General features: G+C 36.9%; 1 protein-coding gene across 1 annotated transcript in view; it reads right to left on the reverse strand.

The window, feature by feature from the left end:
* Positions 1 to 12,445, reverse strand: part of LOC129236084 (calcium-activated potassium channel slowpoke) — a 282,580-nt gene extending 270,135 nt beyond the window's left edge. The window contains exon 1 of the mRNA XM_054870285.1: positions 12,325 to 12,445. Coding sequence (XP_054726260.1) covers positions 12,325 to 12,384 — 60 coding nt within the window. The 5' untranslated portion in view covers positions 12,385 to 12,445. The remainder of the gene's footprint in view (positions 1 to 12,324) is intronic.
* Positions 12,446 to 13,087: the final 642 nt, after the last annotated feature.

The following is a 13,087-nucleotide window of genomic DNA, read 5'->3' on the forward strand; positions in this document are numbered from 1 at the left end:
TCATTTAGGGTTGCAAAATGTGCTAAGACTACTCCTCCATGCCCTTCCGAGTAAGAAGAAGACTTTGCTCCCCATATAAGTACCTCTACTGCAAAGGTATTACCTCATGATAAAGCTACACCTAGGCCCGGTGTTATTTGATTGGTACGTGGATGTTTGATTTTCTGAAACTTACTTTGACTTAAAGACTGATTTGGCAGATCGGTCGGATAAAAAACCTTGACTTACCTTATGATGGGTTGAATAAATTTAAGAAGAAACAAGATATATCTTGATAATTATTTCTATTCACAGCTGTTTATTTTTATAAATAAACAAATAGAGTAGACCACAGGCGTCTTGTGGTTGTTCATAAGCAGAGTTCTGATTTATCAATGTCCTTCTGGCCTGATACCCACATAAGCTTGATAGCGAAATATTAAACTGAGACCGAAGAAGAAGTTAGGCATTCGAGTACACCATCAGTGAGTCAAATGCTTTGATTTACGCCTAGCTATCAAAATCACTGTTTACCTCCTTAAAATATATTGCTTACACACTAGTCAGCATCCAGTTCACAACTTCTTTTATATCAGCTACCTGCTTTTGGAAGGCACTGTAGTGAACCGCAAGCCTAAATTTAAGCTTAATGGAGATCTCTTCATAGAATACTCCTTCATTGAATCAATAAAAAAGTGCCTTGGACCTTGTATTCAGATGTTACATCCTATCTATTGCTCCCTTAAGTCAATGTGGAGGGAAAAGAAACTACAGCGCGTATGGAGCCACAATCTATAATATATTATTCATCAAGGAAAAGAAAACAGCTACAAAACCTAGTAGAAGGAGACGACTTTCCACGGATCAAATAGTGGGGCTAGATGGAATGTTGGTTATATTACCAGAGACGTGCCAAAACGATTGGCGCTGTCACATAACTACTTTTGAAGACAACGACGTTTCTTTCATAGACTTAATAGCCACCCCCTGTACGTGAAATTGTAAGTATTAAGTATTAAGGAATTATGTCAGCAACACGGCGCTTGAAAAGGTCATCAACTCAGAGTAACCAAAATAAATGCAAAGCTCAAACTTTCCAGTCGCGCTTTGACTCATCCGCATCCACCTTATTATTATTTTTTTTTTTTCGCAACAACGAAGAGAACGATTTTGCCTTGAAAATCATCATGAGCGACGAGACACATTTCCACCTAAGGCGTTACGTCAATAAGCAAAATCTTCATTTTTAGGGCACTCATAATCCACGTGCGATACACAAAGAGACATTACATCCACTCAAAGTCATTGGGTGGTGCGGCGTTCACGCGAAAGAAGTGATTGGCCGAAATACGCAACCAAACACACAGCACGGGTATCAATGGATATTTAAAGGAAGTGGTTCCTAGTCGTGTAATCTCTCGTTTTGGGGGCTCGGCATGGCAAGTTAAATCACCCTATTTAACCATCGCAGACTTCTTTCCTTGTGGCTACTTGAAGTCGCGTATTTACTTTCAGCCTTAGAGGGAAAGATAATATTCCGCAGGAATGCGATCAGTAATCAACGGAAATCTTGCGGAAAGTCAGGGAAAATGTGATGAAATGGACACAAATATGTATCAACACAGACGGCAGCCACTTGAAGCATATCACATTTTCCAATCAACAGATGATATTGTAAAGATCTAAATAAAACTTTAACTTACCCAAACTTTAACTTACCCACTTATTTAGTAAAAGAATTATTCAGAAACTCGATGTAAATACGACCGATGCTTAGGCATCTTATCGGAATGCCTAAGAAAAGTGGATTTTGTAAGAACAAAAGAGTGAGAATCCAAGCCCTAAGTGAGAAAGGGAAATCTCAGGTTAAGATTGCCAATTTGGTGGGATGTTTGCGGTGTGTAGTCCAATGTGTTACTAATCGATTTGCGGAGACAAAATCTAATCATAACAAATCAAAACGTTGACGAAAACGCCTCATTAGTGAACGGGAAGATCGAAAACTCGAGGTCGGGTCTGTCAAGGATCGTAAAAACTCCTCTTCCGCCCTTGTCGAAAGAAATTAGAGAATCCGGAAGAAGCCTTTTGAAAGCAGGTTTAGAAGGATGCAAAGCCCGAAAAAAGCCGTGGCTTTTATTAAAACAAAGTGTGTGTAGCGTAGTACACATAACAGAAGTGAAACTTTCAAGGCAGACCAAACGAGGGAGAGAGAGAGAAAGAATATACATCTAAATAAATTCACAACATTTGCAGAGAATACAAATAGACAAAATTTACAAAAAAAAAAAAAAAAATAGCAGCTGAGCGAAGCTTAAATTATGACAATGAAAAATTGTGTTTGTACTCTAGCTTTAAAGTATAACTTACGTGTAGGTGTGTAAGTATATATGTATGTAGTAATAAAGTAGTCATCGAACTTTGAAATTATTTTTATACAAACGATATATGTACACACACACAAATGTTTGTATGTAGACTCATTAAACGAAGAATTCGCAATGTATTTGCACACATCCATAAACACATATCAACAACTAGAAACTATCTATTGGAAGTTTTCGAAATCGCACCACTCAATTGAATTCCCCAATTTCCCATCATATAATACCCGCAAGAACATGCATACATACATACATACACACATAATTAAATACAAATTTGCATATTCTCAATAACACTAACATACAGATTACGAGTACTATCGAAATAATCTCCCTAAGCTTAAGGATGTGCTTCTTTCTCACTCCCATGTACACAGTATTCACTTATCCACACATACATAGTTATATACATATTTATGTAAGTTATACTAGTCCATCACTAAATATATTTAAGGTATAGCTCTCTCTCTCTCCCCTTTTCCTCTTTGTTATATCTTTTTTCTCGATCGCGGAACGAAAATACCCAAAACGTTGCATGGCCTTGAAATTTTACTCTCCATTCTCGCTTGTCCATCGACGCCTAAGAAGTTTCACTTCAAAAATCGGAAAAGGCATTTGGAATGAGCTCTACGATACCAACATTTTACGAAGGAAAATTAGATAAATGTTCTGTGGTCTGATGAATCGAACTTTGAGGGAGGCTTAGTTTGCATCGTTTCAAATTACACTAGTCTACAAGGAAAAGTATCCGAAATAATTTAAACTAATATCTGCTTCTCTGTCCATGCAAAATTCGGATTGATAACTAAAATTAATTTATTAGTTTGAGTTTTTACGATAATCGTATCTTTCGTGTTTAATGGAACTAGGCCAACAAAATTTAACCAACATTCAGACCCAGAAACCAGATTATATATTTCCGAAGGTTTATGATGCGCTGAATCCAAATCTGGCCTCAGAATTGCTCTATCAGCTCTGGTTTTCGAGATATCCTAAGTGCAAAAAATACAAAAAAAAACATGAAAATTTCAAAATGCGATATCTCTGCGAAAAAAAATGATATTTGAGCAAACAAAACGCCATTTGAAAAAAGAAGGATTGTATTTAAAGATGCCATCCTTTAATTTTGGTGAAAGAAAACATCTGCAAGGCTACATAACCTCAAATATGGGCAAAAATGGGGTTTTTTGCACTTTTAGGTTAGGATATCTCGAAAACCAGAGCTGATAGAGCAATTCTGAGGCCAGATTTGGATTCAGCGCATCATAAACCTTCGGAAATATATAGTCTGGTTTCCGGGTCTGAATGTTGGTTAAATTTTGTCGGCCTGTGTTATCAACAAAAAAACTTGGAGGAAATAACACAAACCTTATAAAACGATTATTTTCTTTTACCACAGGCATTTGGAACACCTGGTTTGGCGTTGGTAAGGCGACGGTTTGACGAGGAATACTATTCAGATTGTGTAGTATATACTGTTAAGCACGACAGAGGCAGCATTGTGATCTGGGTATAAAGTAAATAAATGCATGAAACTGTCGATGAATTAGCCAGTGATCAGTGGTTACACCACAGGGGTCGAATCCAATCAGAATCAATTCTACAGCAATAAGAAATTGTATGCAATTGACTGCAATTGTATTCAGCGATGGTCCAGTCTAGAACGCTACAGAACTTCAAAGTGTTTTGTGACAAGACCGAATAGAAAACGAACGAACTTTCTTCTAAAACTTGATAAAAAATATGATTGATGGTCGGTATTATTACAGGACACAACCCATGGAGTCAGCATATGTTCACCATTGGAAACGGGTCCTCAATATGTGCATGTCTTGCTTAGAGGAAGCGGAAGAGTATAGCACTGAACATTTTCTCTGTGAGTGTCCTTGAGAGCAAGGTTTCGAATTTTGGGTTCCGATGTCATGAGAGAGAAAATTGGAGAAAATTTTCAGATTTGCCAAAGAGTCTGGAAAATTCTCACAGGATCAGCTATCTCTGTCTCTGTCTCTATTCTATCCTATCCCTTTCTCTCTGTCACTCCCTCTCTCTCACTATCTCTTTCTCTCCATCACTCCTCTGTCACTCTCTCTCCTTTCCTCCTCGACTTCCTACCCTTATACTTTCCAGAGCTTTGAATAAATTGGCTTTTAGCCTGAGTTTTTTAGGAGTTACTATTCCGTCGGTACTTCTTGTTTCGCCTTTTTCAAATTTCAATTGCCTTTGTTAGCGCGCATTTTCGGCGACATTAATTTAGATGTAGTTCAATTCCAACAACACAATACTCCTTGTCTCAACTCAGCGGCAAATCAGTTGGCTTAGAAGCAATAACTTTGTTTTGTTAGTTTGGCCAGCAGAGTCTTCAGATGAGCTAAGTATGTGCAAAACGTTAGATAAAGGAACGCAGCACAGTATCGCAAACAGCCCTGAAAAATACTTAAATTCTCGAGTTGAACGCCATAGCACAGCTGAATGTGGAAAGCTTGCTTCTCAAAGGATTTCTGCTGTTATTAAATCAAAGGGTGGAACTATTAAATATTAATTTTTTATCACTAAATTTTTTTCTTTGTACTGATTTATTAATAATAGATCATGAAATAAAAAAATAATTTAGCCGAGCTCCTCCTCCTGTTTGTGGCGTGCGTCTTGATGTTGTTCCACAAATGGAGGCACCTACAATTTTAAACTGGCTCCGAAAGGCAAATGGCTTTTATGAGAAGCTTTTCACGGAAGAAATACACTCGGAGGCTCGCCATTTCCTCCCGAAGGTGACCGCTATAGAAAAACTGTTTCTATTATTTTGCTGTTTCATTCGAGAGTCGAACCTATGCACTCCTGAATGGTAGTCACGCACCAAGCATTCGGCTACGGCAGCCACTTCATTACTTCACTTTTTAAAACGCAAAATTCAGTGATGAATGGGGTGCCTAATACTATTGGTCAAGGCTGTACGTAGGTATATTGAAAACATTTAAAGACATTTTTCTGCTGACATCTTTAAGTCCTACACACAATAGAATAAGTTCATAATATATTTTGTGTTTTTAAATAAGACAATGAGTAAAATTTAAAAAAATTAATTTGAAGCAAGAACCCGCTTCGAGTGCTTTAAACAGTTTTAAAAATGGAAGACGTGTGGAATCAGTGTTATTTGGTTTTACAAAGCATAAACCGGAAAATTGGGAAGTGAATGATTTCTATCAACGCGTATTTTGACCTATGCTGCCCTTGTATATTTTCTTCGTTTACTCCTTACCAAATTTTCAAAGCTTTTGTTCGTCGCTAGTACTAATGAACACATCTTGTATGAAATCCTCCTGCTGTATATTTATTACTCAATTATTACTATTTTTTTACAATTTATGTACTAAAATTTCTTTCTATGTGCTCTGAATATACGAGTATGTCAGTATATATGAGTACACAGATGTATGTTTGCAGCAGCTGCCGATCGCGTCTTTTATTGTCAGAAAATATTAATAAACGAAAATTATGAGAACAAGCAGCACAGCCAAAAGGAAAGGCAAATGGCCGGCAAATAGTAGATTACATTTGCGCCAGCTGAAGAGTAATACACACAAAGTATAATGACACCAGATGAAATCAAGTGGTTGAGTGGGGCATTGTGTGCGAGAATATGAGAAGATGAGTGAGCTGAAAGTGAAGTGAACTCTTGCAGTGACGCATTCTGTCCCATTTTATTTGTTTATCCATTTAAAAAGTCAATAGTGTGTTTGGATTTAAGAGCAATATTTTTTCAATAGCCTTGTTTTTATTTTATTCTTGTTGGGCAAATAAAATTGAAAGGCATAATGAGATAAGAAAAAGATACCAGAATTTAAGTGTATCGAAATATAATGAAGGAAGGGTGATTGAAGAGCAGAATCTTTTATTTGCTGAGTGATTCATTTTACAAATTGTTAATTTTTGGCAGCCGTCTTAGTCGAATACGTTTGTGTGTCGGGGGAGCGCGCATCCGAAAGCCATTGTGGACGAGAAAATTTGTTTCTAGTGGCGATCGGTCTTCGGTAGACTATGACAAAGCTCCGAGTGTATTTCTGAGAGGAAAATTTTTCTCATAATACCAACTGTCCAGATAAAATGTCTTATAACGGGCACCCTAGCCAGTAGAATGGGTGTACCTCACAATGACTTTTGCAGGAGTTGTGGAGCTGTAGAAGAAATCGAATCAGGACAACATCCCTCTGTAAATGGCCTGCACTTCAAAGAAGCCGTGCCAAATATCTTGGCGATTATTTCTTCGAAGACCTACGAAATTTACAAAATGTCATATCGGAGATCCTAGTTATCTTCTTACCCCAACCACTTCAAGGGTAGTCGAGTCCTGTACATCCAGGCTGAAGTATGTCGGTAGACATAATAGCCTGATGCTTAGTGGGTGTGGTGGGTAACGAGATCTCTGGCTCTTTAGCCAGAATGGGCTCTGAGGCCAACCTTTTTAGCCCGGAGCCCGTAGTGCTACTCCCTTCTGCAACCATCAAAGCCACGGTTAGCAAACGGGTTACTTTAATCCACAAGCAAGCTTGGCAGGCTGAGAGAGGCTGTTGATGAACAAAACTGATGCTACCTGTTATGTCCGACCGACTGTCGCAGTTCCTGCTGTCGCTAAGCAGAGGGGACTGTAGGAGGAAAAGGTGGGCATCTCAGACAGTGCACTCTGCCCAGCATGTGGAGAGGTGGATGAGACGATGGACCACTTTCTGTGCATCTGCCCAGCCTTCGCTCGAATCAGACTTGAGATCTTTGGCACTGATGTATTAAGAAGCGACCACCTTGGCTCCTTGCCACCATAAGATCTACTCAGATTTCTTCGGAGGTGGAGTAGATTTAAAGAAAATTAAAAAGGGAATCTGAGTGCAGTACAATGGATTTAATTGTGTCGTGCTGTCTAGTTCTGTCCTGATAAAAAAAATACCTACTTAAAAAGATCTAAATGGCTTAAACAACTTAGTTGGAAATAAAATGCAGGTATCACAATGGGCCTTAGGGCCACCGAGTTTCTTTTCTTAGACAAGCAACCTGGCTAACCTAAACCAGATTATTATTTTTTTAAACCGTTAGAAAGCCTATTGGTCGTATATATTATAGTTGTAACACTTATTTTAGCAGGGTGTTGCCACCTGTTTGTATTAAAATAAAAGTAATTTATTAAAACATATTTTTCAAAAACATGTATCTTAAAAACATATCTCTATAGCGTTGTCACCTCAATTTTTATTTTTATTTTTTTTTTATTTTCACGAAATAGTAGTTTGTCATAAATTTCACATGAATATTAAAATATTTGTAGATATCAAATGAAAAGTGTTTACACAAATTTGAATGCACAAGTAGTTTCCTTTGGTGTTGCCACATGATTTGAACTTCAAAATGTCAGTTTGTGACAAATTTCATTGTAATACTGAAATATGAATATCAGAAGAAAATTGTGTTTTAGTTTCAACTTTAAAAAAATTTTCCAGCTGGCGTTGCCACCTATTTTTTGGAAACTAATAAATGAATTACAAAATATATTAATTGTATGCAAATAAATATACATGTGTCAAGGTGAAGATTTATGGAATTAATGCCATAATAATTTCATGCGTCCTTGGCATCTAATATTAAAGAAACAAAAATTAGAAAAGAAAAAAATGAATTAATTAAATTAATAATAAACGTAATTAGAGGTTAGGTTATGAGTACCAAACTTATTATGCTCAAAAGAATAAACAAATTTTAATTGAAATTATTTATGAAGCTTTTAAGACGAAAATGGTAAACAACAGTACAGATAAATAAATTATTTTGAATAGCGAAAGTATTAAAATTGTCTTAGAATATGTCCATCTACTTTTTGAAGGCACATAAGACGAAAACCATTATCGCAAAAAAGAGGAATTCATGGCTTTGCAAGCGAAGTTACGGACTATATATGTATATAAATGGCGCGTACACCCTTTTTGGGTGTTTGACCGAGCGTGAGTCTTGATGTTGTTCCACAAATGGAGGGACCTACAGTTTCAAGCCGATTCCGAACGGCAGATATATTTATGAGGAGCTTTTTCATGGGCAGCTATACACTCGGAGGCTTGCCATTGTCTGCCGAGGGGCGACCGCTATTAGAAAAATTTGTTTCTTAATTTTGGTGTTTCGCCGAGATTCGAACCAACGTTCTCTCTGTGAATTCCGAATGGTGGTCACGCACGAACCCATTCGGCCACGGCGGCCGCCTACGGGCATCAACTAGTATACATATTATACAGGGTGACCGGGAAAGTCGTCTTAGATATGTAAAGGCAATATGATTAAATAAATTATTTTTTCATAAAATCTGTTTACCGCAGGAAACACTTAGTGAAAAATCATAAATTCAAAATTTTATCAAGCAAACATTTTTAACTATCATTTTTAACTCGATTAATATTTTACTGATGACTAGCTGTACCCGGCGCGCGTTGCCAACAAAAATCAGTACATAAATATTCAATTCCTTCTAAACGATTTTATTGATTTTGTTTATTTCGAAAAAATTGTGAAATTACAAAGTTTAGCTTCAATTCGATATTTATTGAAGTGCTGTGGGATACACAATATTTCTTGTTTTTCCATCTGGTGCGTAGACGAATAAATCATAAGGTTTTCCGACACGTGAGCAAGCCACATAGAGCTGTCCATGTGAGAAGCATGGATTCTCCAAAGTTAATCCACAAATTTGTAACGATTGTCCTTGTGCTTTGTTAATAGTCATTGCGAAAGCGAGTCGCACCGGGAACTGTAAACATTTGAATTCGATAGGATATTTTCGAGAAAATTCGATTCAATGGGGTTGAATTACAAAAGAATATCTGACAATTAGTGCAGATCCAGGAATTGAAAATATTAATTAAGTTTTATGTTCCCTTACGTAGAATAATGGAAAAAAGGAAAGACAACGGAGAAGATTGAAAATTATTTAGTAATAATATTTTTACTAATTTTAGCTTTCAGTTAAATAGATGAAGTCGGCGGGACTTGTAATATAGAAAATAATAATTATTTTAAACTTATCCCGAATAGTAATAGTAATAATCGAGCATTTTGGTATTCGAATAAAACCAGTAACGCTTTAAAGATGATAACTTGAAGAAAGAAAAGTTAAATATCAAGCAACAGAGTGCAACTGCTAATTTGAAAACCTGCTACGAACACAAACTATTGCCTCTTCGCCGACAATGGTGAGTCTCGAGTTGCTTTTCTGCCACGAAAAGGCTTGCCTTAAAACCCAAACACAAATGGGAGAAGGCATACAACTATGGAGCTTCACTTCAAGAACGTTATAAATTACTACTACTCAAGCCAAGAGAAATTTTACCGGCAATCAAAATACAGTGTTCCAAAAGTATGCAACGTACGTATGCAACGTATCCAATTACTCTGGTGATTCAGGTTTCCGCGGAAAACCATACACAGCAACATCTTTTTTCCAACATCGTTTGAAATTGAAATTTGAAATTCGTAACCTGGCTCTAGTAAAGGCAGGACACTAACAGAGAAAATGCGCAATACTTTCCGCTTCCTCTAAGCAAAACAGGCAAATCGGGTCTCCAATGATTCCAATCGTGGCCATATGCTGACTCCATGGGTTGTGTACTTTAATAATACCGATCATGAAGTGCAGTCTTTTCTACCAACTTTTAGAAGAAAGTTCGATAGTTTTCTGTTCGGTCTTGTCACAAAACAATTTGCAGTTCTGCAGCGTTCTAGACTGGACCATCGCTCTTTATGTAAATTACACACATAGTAGGTGATCCAATTCATGGTTGCTGTGGAACTGATTCTATGTGGGGTAATCGCTTATCCGCAGTTGGCCAATCCATCGGCAATTTCATTTCCTTGAACATTGTGGTGCCCTGGAACCCATATAAGTACAATCTTATTCCGTCTTGTAACAGAATTATGCTTCTTCTTACATTCTTGAACCACCCCTGATGTCTGTTTTTCGTCCTCCAATACCTTCAGTGCAGCCTCACTGTCACTAAAGACTCCAATCAGTTTCCGGCTCCATTTCCTCTCAGTTATTCATTCTGCAACTTTCAGAATGGCAAGAATTTCCGTTTGGAAAACAGTTGCCATTCCTCCCATAGCGTAATGATAATTATTACCATCATTTAAGTCCCATCCGGATCCAGAACCTATTTCATTCTTCAAATCCACTCTAAATTACTGCATTGCTCACGGAATGGAAATTTGACATTAAATTTCCTTCCAAATGAAACTATGCGCATAAGATCACCCTTAGGTGCCAAACACAGTGGATACTGCTCAGATAGCTTCTTAAAGATTTCTCTGCGTCCCGTAGTTCCGTATTCGTACCAGGCAGTGAAGTCTACTTCCTTCCGAGTGACATACAAGTCAACTGTTTGATATCTACATGATTATTAGTTAATAGACGTTTTAAATAATTTTAAATATACTCATGCCTTTAGATTAGAATGTGACCAAAGCAATTATGGTCCTTGATGTGGATTCAGTACGTTCAAAATCTTTGGAAAATCAAACTCTCTAAATTGCAATGACACCCTATCGCAAGTTATACTTTCGCAAATGGCGTCGTATTTGAGGCGTATTTTACACTTGTGAACAAGATAGCAAAATAATCTTTTTATTTAAAAAAAGTTATTCATTCATACTTTCACCTATTTTTTTCTGTTTGACCAAATTTTTCATGAATCTGTTTCCAATCAAAAAGTACAAATTTTTCTTTACTTAATCCAAAAGACTCAAAACGATTTTATGGCCAGTTTCAGGTAGCAAACAAGTACTGATAAGAACTCGTGTAACTGTAGAAATACCGTAAGCCTCCAAATAATACCTTCTGTTCACTGCACACACAATGATCAGTACATATTTTATTTTATTTTATTTCATACTTAGTTCGTTCGTATTTATGAATACTTTACACGGCAATGCTGACCTAATTCTTGCATTACCTCCTCGTCCATTAGTTCGTACACCCATTCATGCAGACTTTCGTCTTTATCTGGCGATTGACATTTTCCAGACGAATTGTCGTCATTGCCTAACAAAGCATATAAATTAACGAACATACATACACACACACACCCACACATTATCCGTGTAAGAAAGTGAAATAGCGCGTGAGGTGCTGCGTGCCCGTACTTACTGCCTGCAGCTGTGTGAGTGCGAGGGCGCGTTGTAATAGGTTGTAAAAAAATCGATTTAAGCCTTTAACCTGCCATTTCACTGACATTCCGCTTAATGCAGTGTCATTTTGTCATTTCGTGTGCACCCACACCACCGAACGCCGAACTCAAAAGCACGAAAACAATCGCCATCACTCCAAATCGTCGTGGTAAATCAATTCAATTGATTTTCTGGTAAATGGGGTTTCTTTCATTGGCGCACAGCAAATGCTCATAAATGACCGTTTCACAGTTGAGACCCCTCACCGCTTTGCTCCCCCCAACTAACGGATGCGCTACTAGAAAAAGTTAATAGGCTGTCACTAACATTTGATTTCTTTTCGTATTTGCATGGGATTACAAACACACATTCATATATAAACGTGCATCGTTTATGTATTGTGCACTGAAGTACATATTTTTCAAATGTTTGATAATCGTTTGGCCAAATGTCGTTTGTCCTAATCATCAATAAACAATAAATTGTCTTGACCTTCAATGAAAAGGTCACCCGTTTTTGAGTTGCATAATGAGAGTAAATAGGAGTAGCAGTAATAAAAATGTAATAAAATTCAACATTTATTCTTTCTATCGTTGCACAGTTTAGAGAAAGGCACATATTTATGAACTCTTGAATGCGTAGGAGTACAATGAAATACAACGCTGTTAATGGGCGCTCTAGCAAATTTTCGAATGCGTATAATAAATGACTTTGTACAATATTTTTAGTTTTTGTAGATGAAGGGGCATATTCAGTTATCCTTATCCATTAGTCGAGTTACCTGTGTGGAGAATGGAGGTACGACTGAGGCATCATGACAATTCGGACACCAATAAACCATTTGTATTATTTCTTTGTAATTAATTAAGCTCGCTTGCTATTGATAATTAGTCAAGATAGCATTTTTTCGATAGGAACTGACAGCTCCGCCGCGAATGATGTCAGGTTTCGGAAGAAAATAAGTTATTAATATATAGAACAAATTAAGGGAAATTATATTTTATCAATAACATAGATGCTATAAATCAAATATGAAAAAATGGATACGTATACATACTGAAATATCTATAAATAAATGCATGTATTTGAATGTGTATGTAACATTCAAATTTTGAGGTTGGTCTCATAGACAGAAATTGAATAATAAAGCGAGTCTTTTAGAAACACTTAAAGCATACTCTTCTTTCATCATTTAAACTCTATCTAAGCAATCCGGTGTGTACTGTTTTGTTTGGCAATATATTATTCCAATCCTTCATCGCAAGCTCTTGTGTGCCACAAGAAAGTATCTTGGAGCGGTTGTTATTAGTACTCTTTATTAATGTTCCTCTTTTGCCAAATTTCATTTACATACTGATGATCTAAATATGCTTAAAAATTAATTTAGAAAGACAATATGAGTATTACTCTATGGTGCTCTAGTGAGATGGATTGCATTGGAAAAAGCGACACACAATACACCTATGGAAGGTATTCAACGTCTTGGTGCCCTACATGAGCAATTAAAACTACTACTACGGCAGCACTTGAGAGAATACTCAACC

Source organism: Anastrepha obliqua, chromosome 1 (assembly GCF_027943255.1).
Source record: "Anastrepha obliqua isolate idAnaObli1 chromosome 1, idAnaObli1_1.0, whole genome shotgun sequence".
In the NCBI taxonomy this organism is placed as follows: domain Eukaryota; kingdom Metazoa; phylum Arthropoda; class Insecta; order Diptera; family Tephritidae; genus Anastrepha; species Anastrepha obliqua.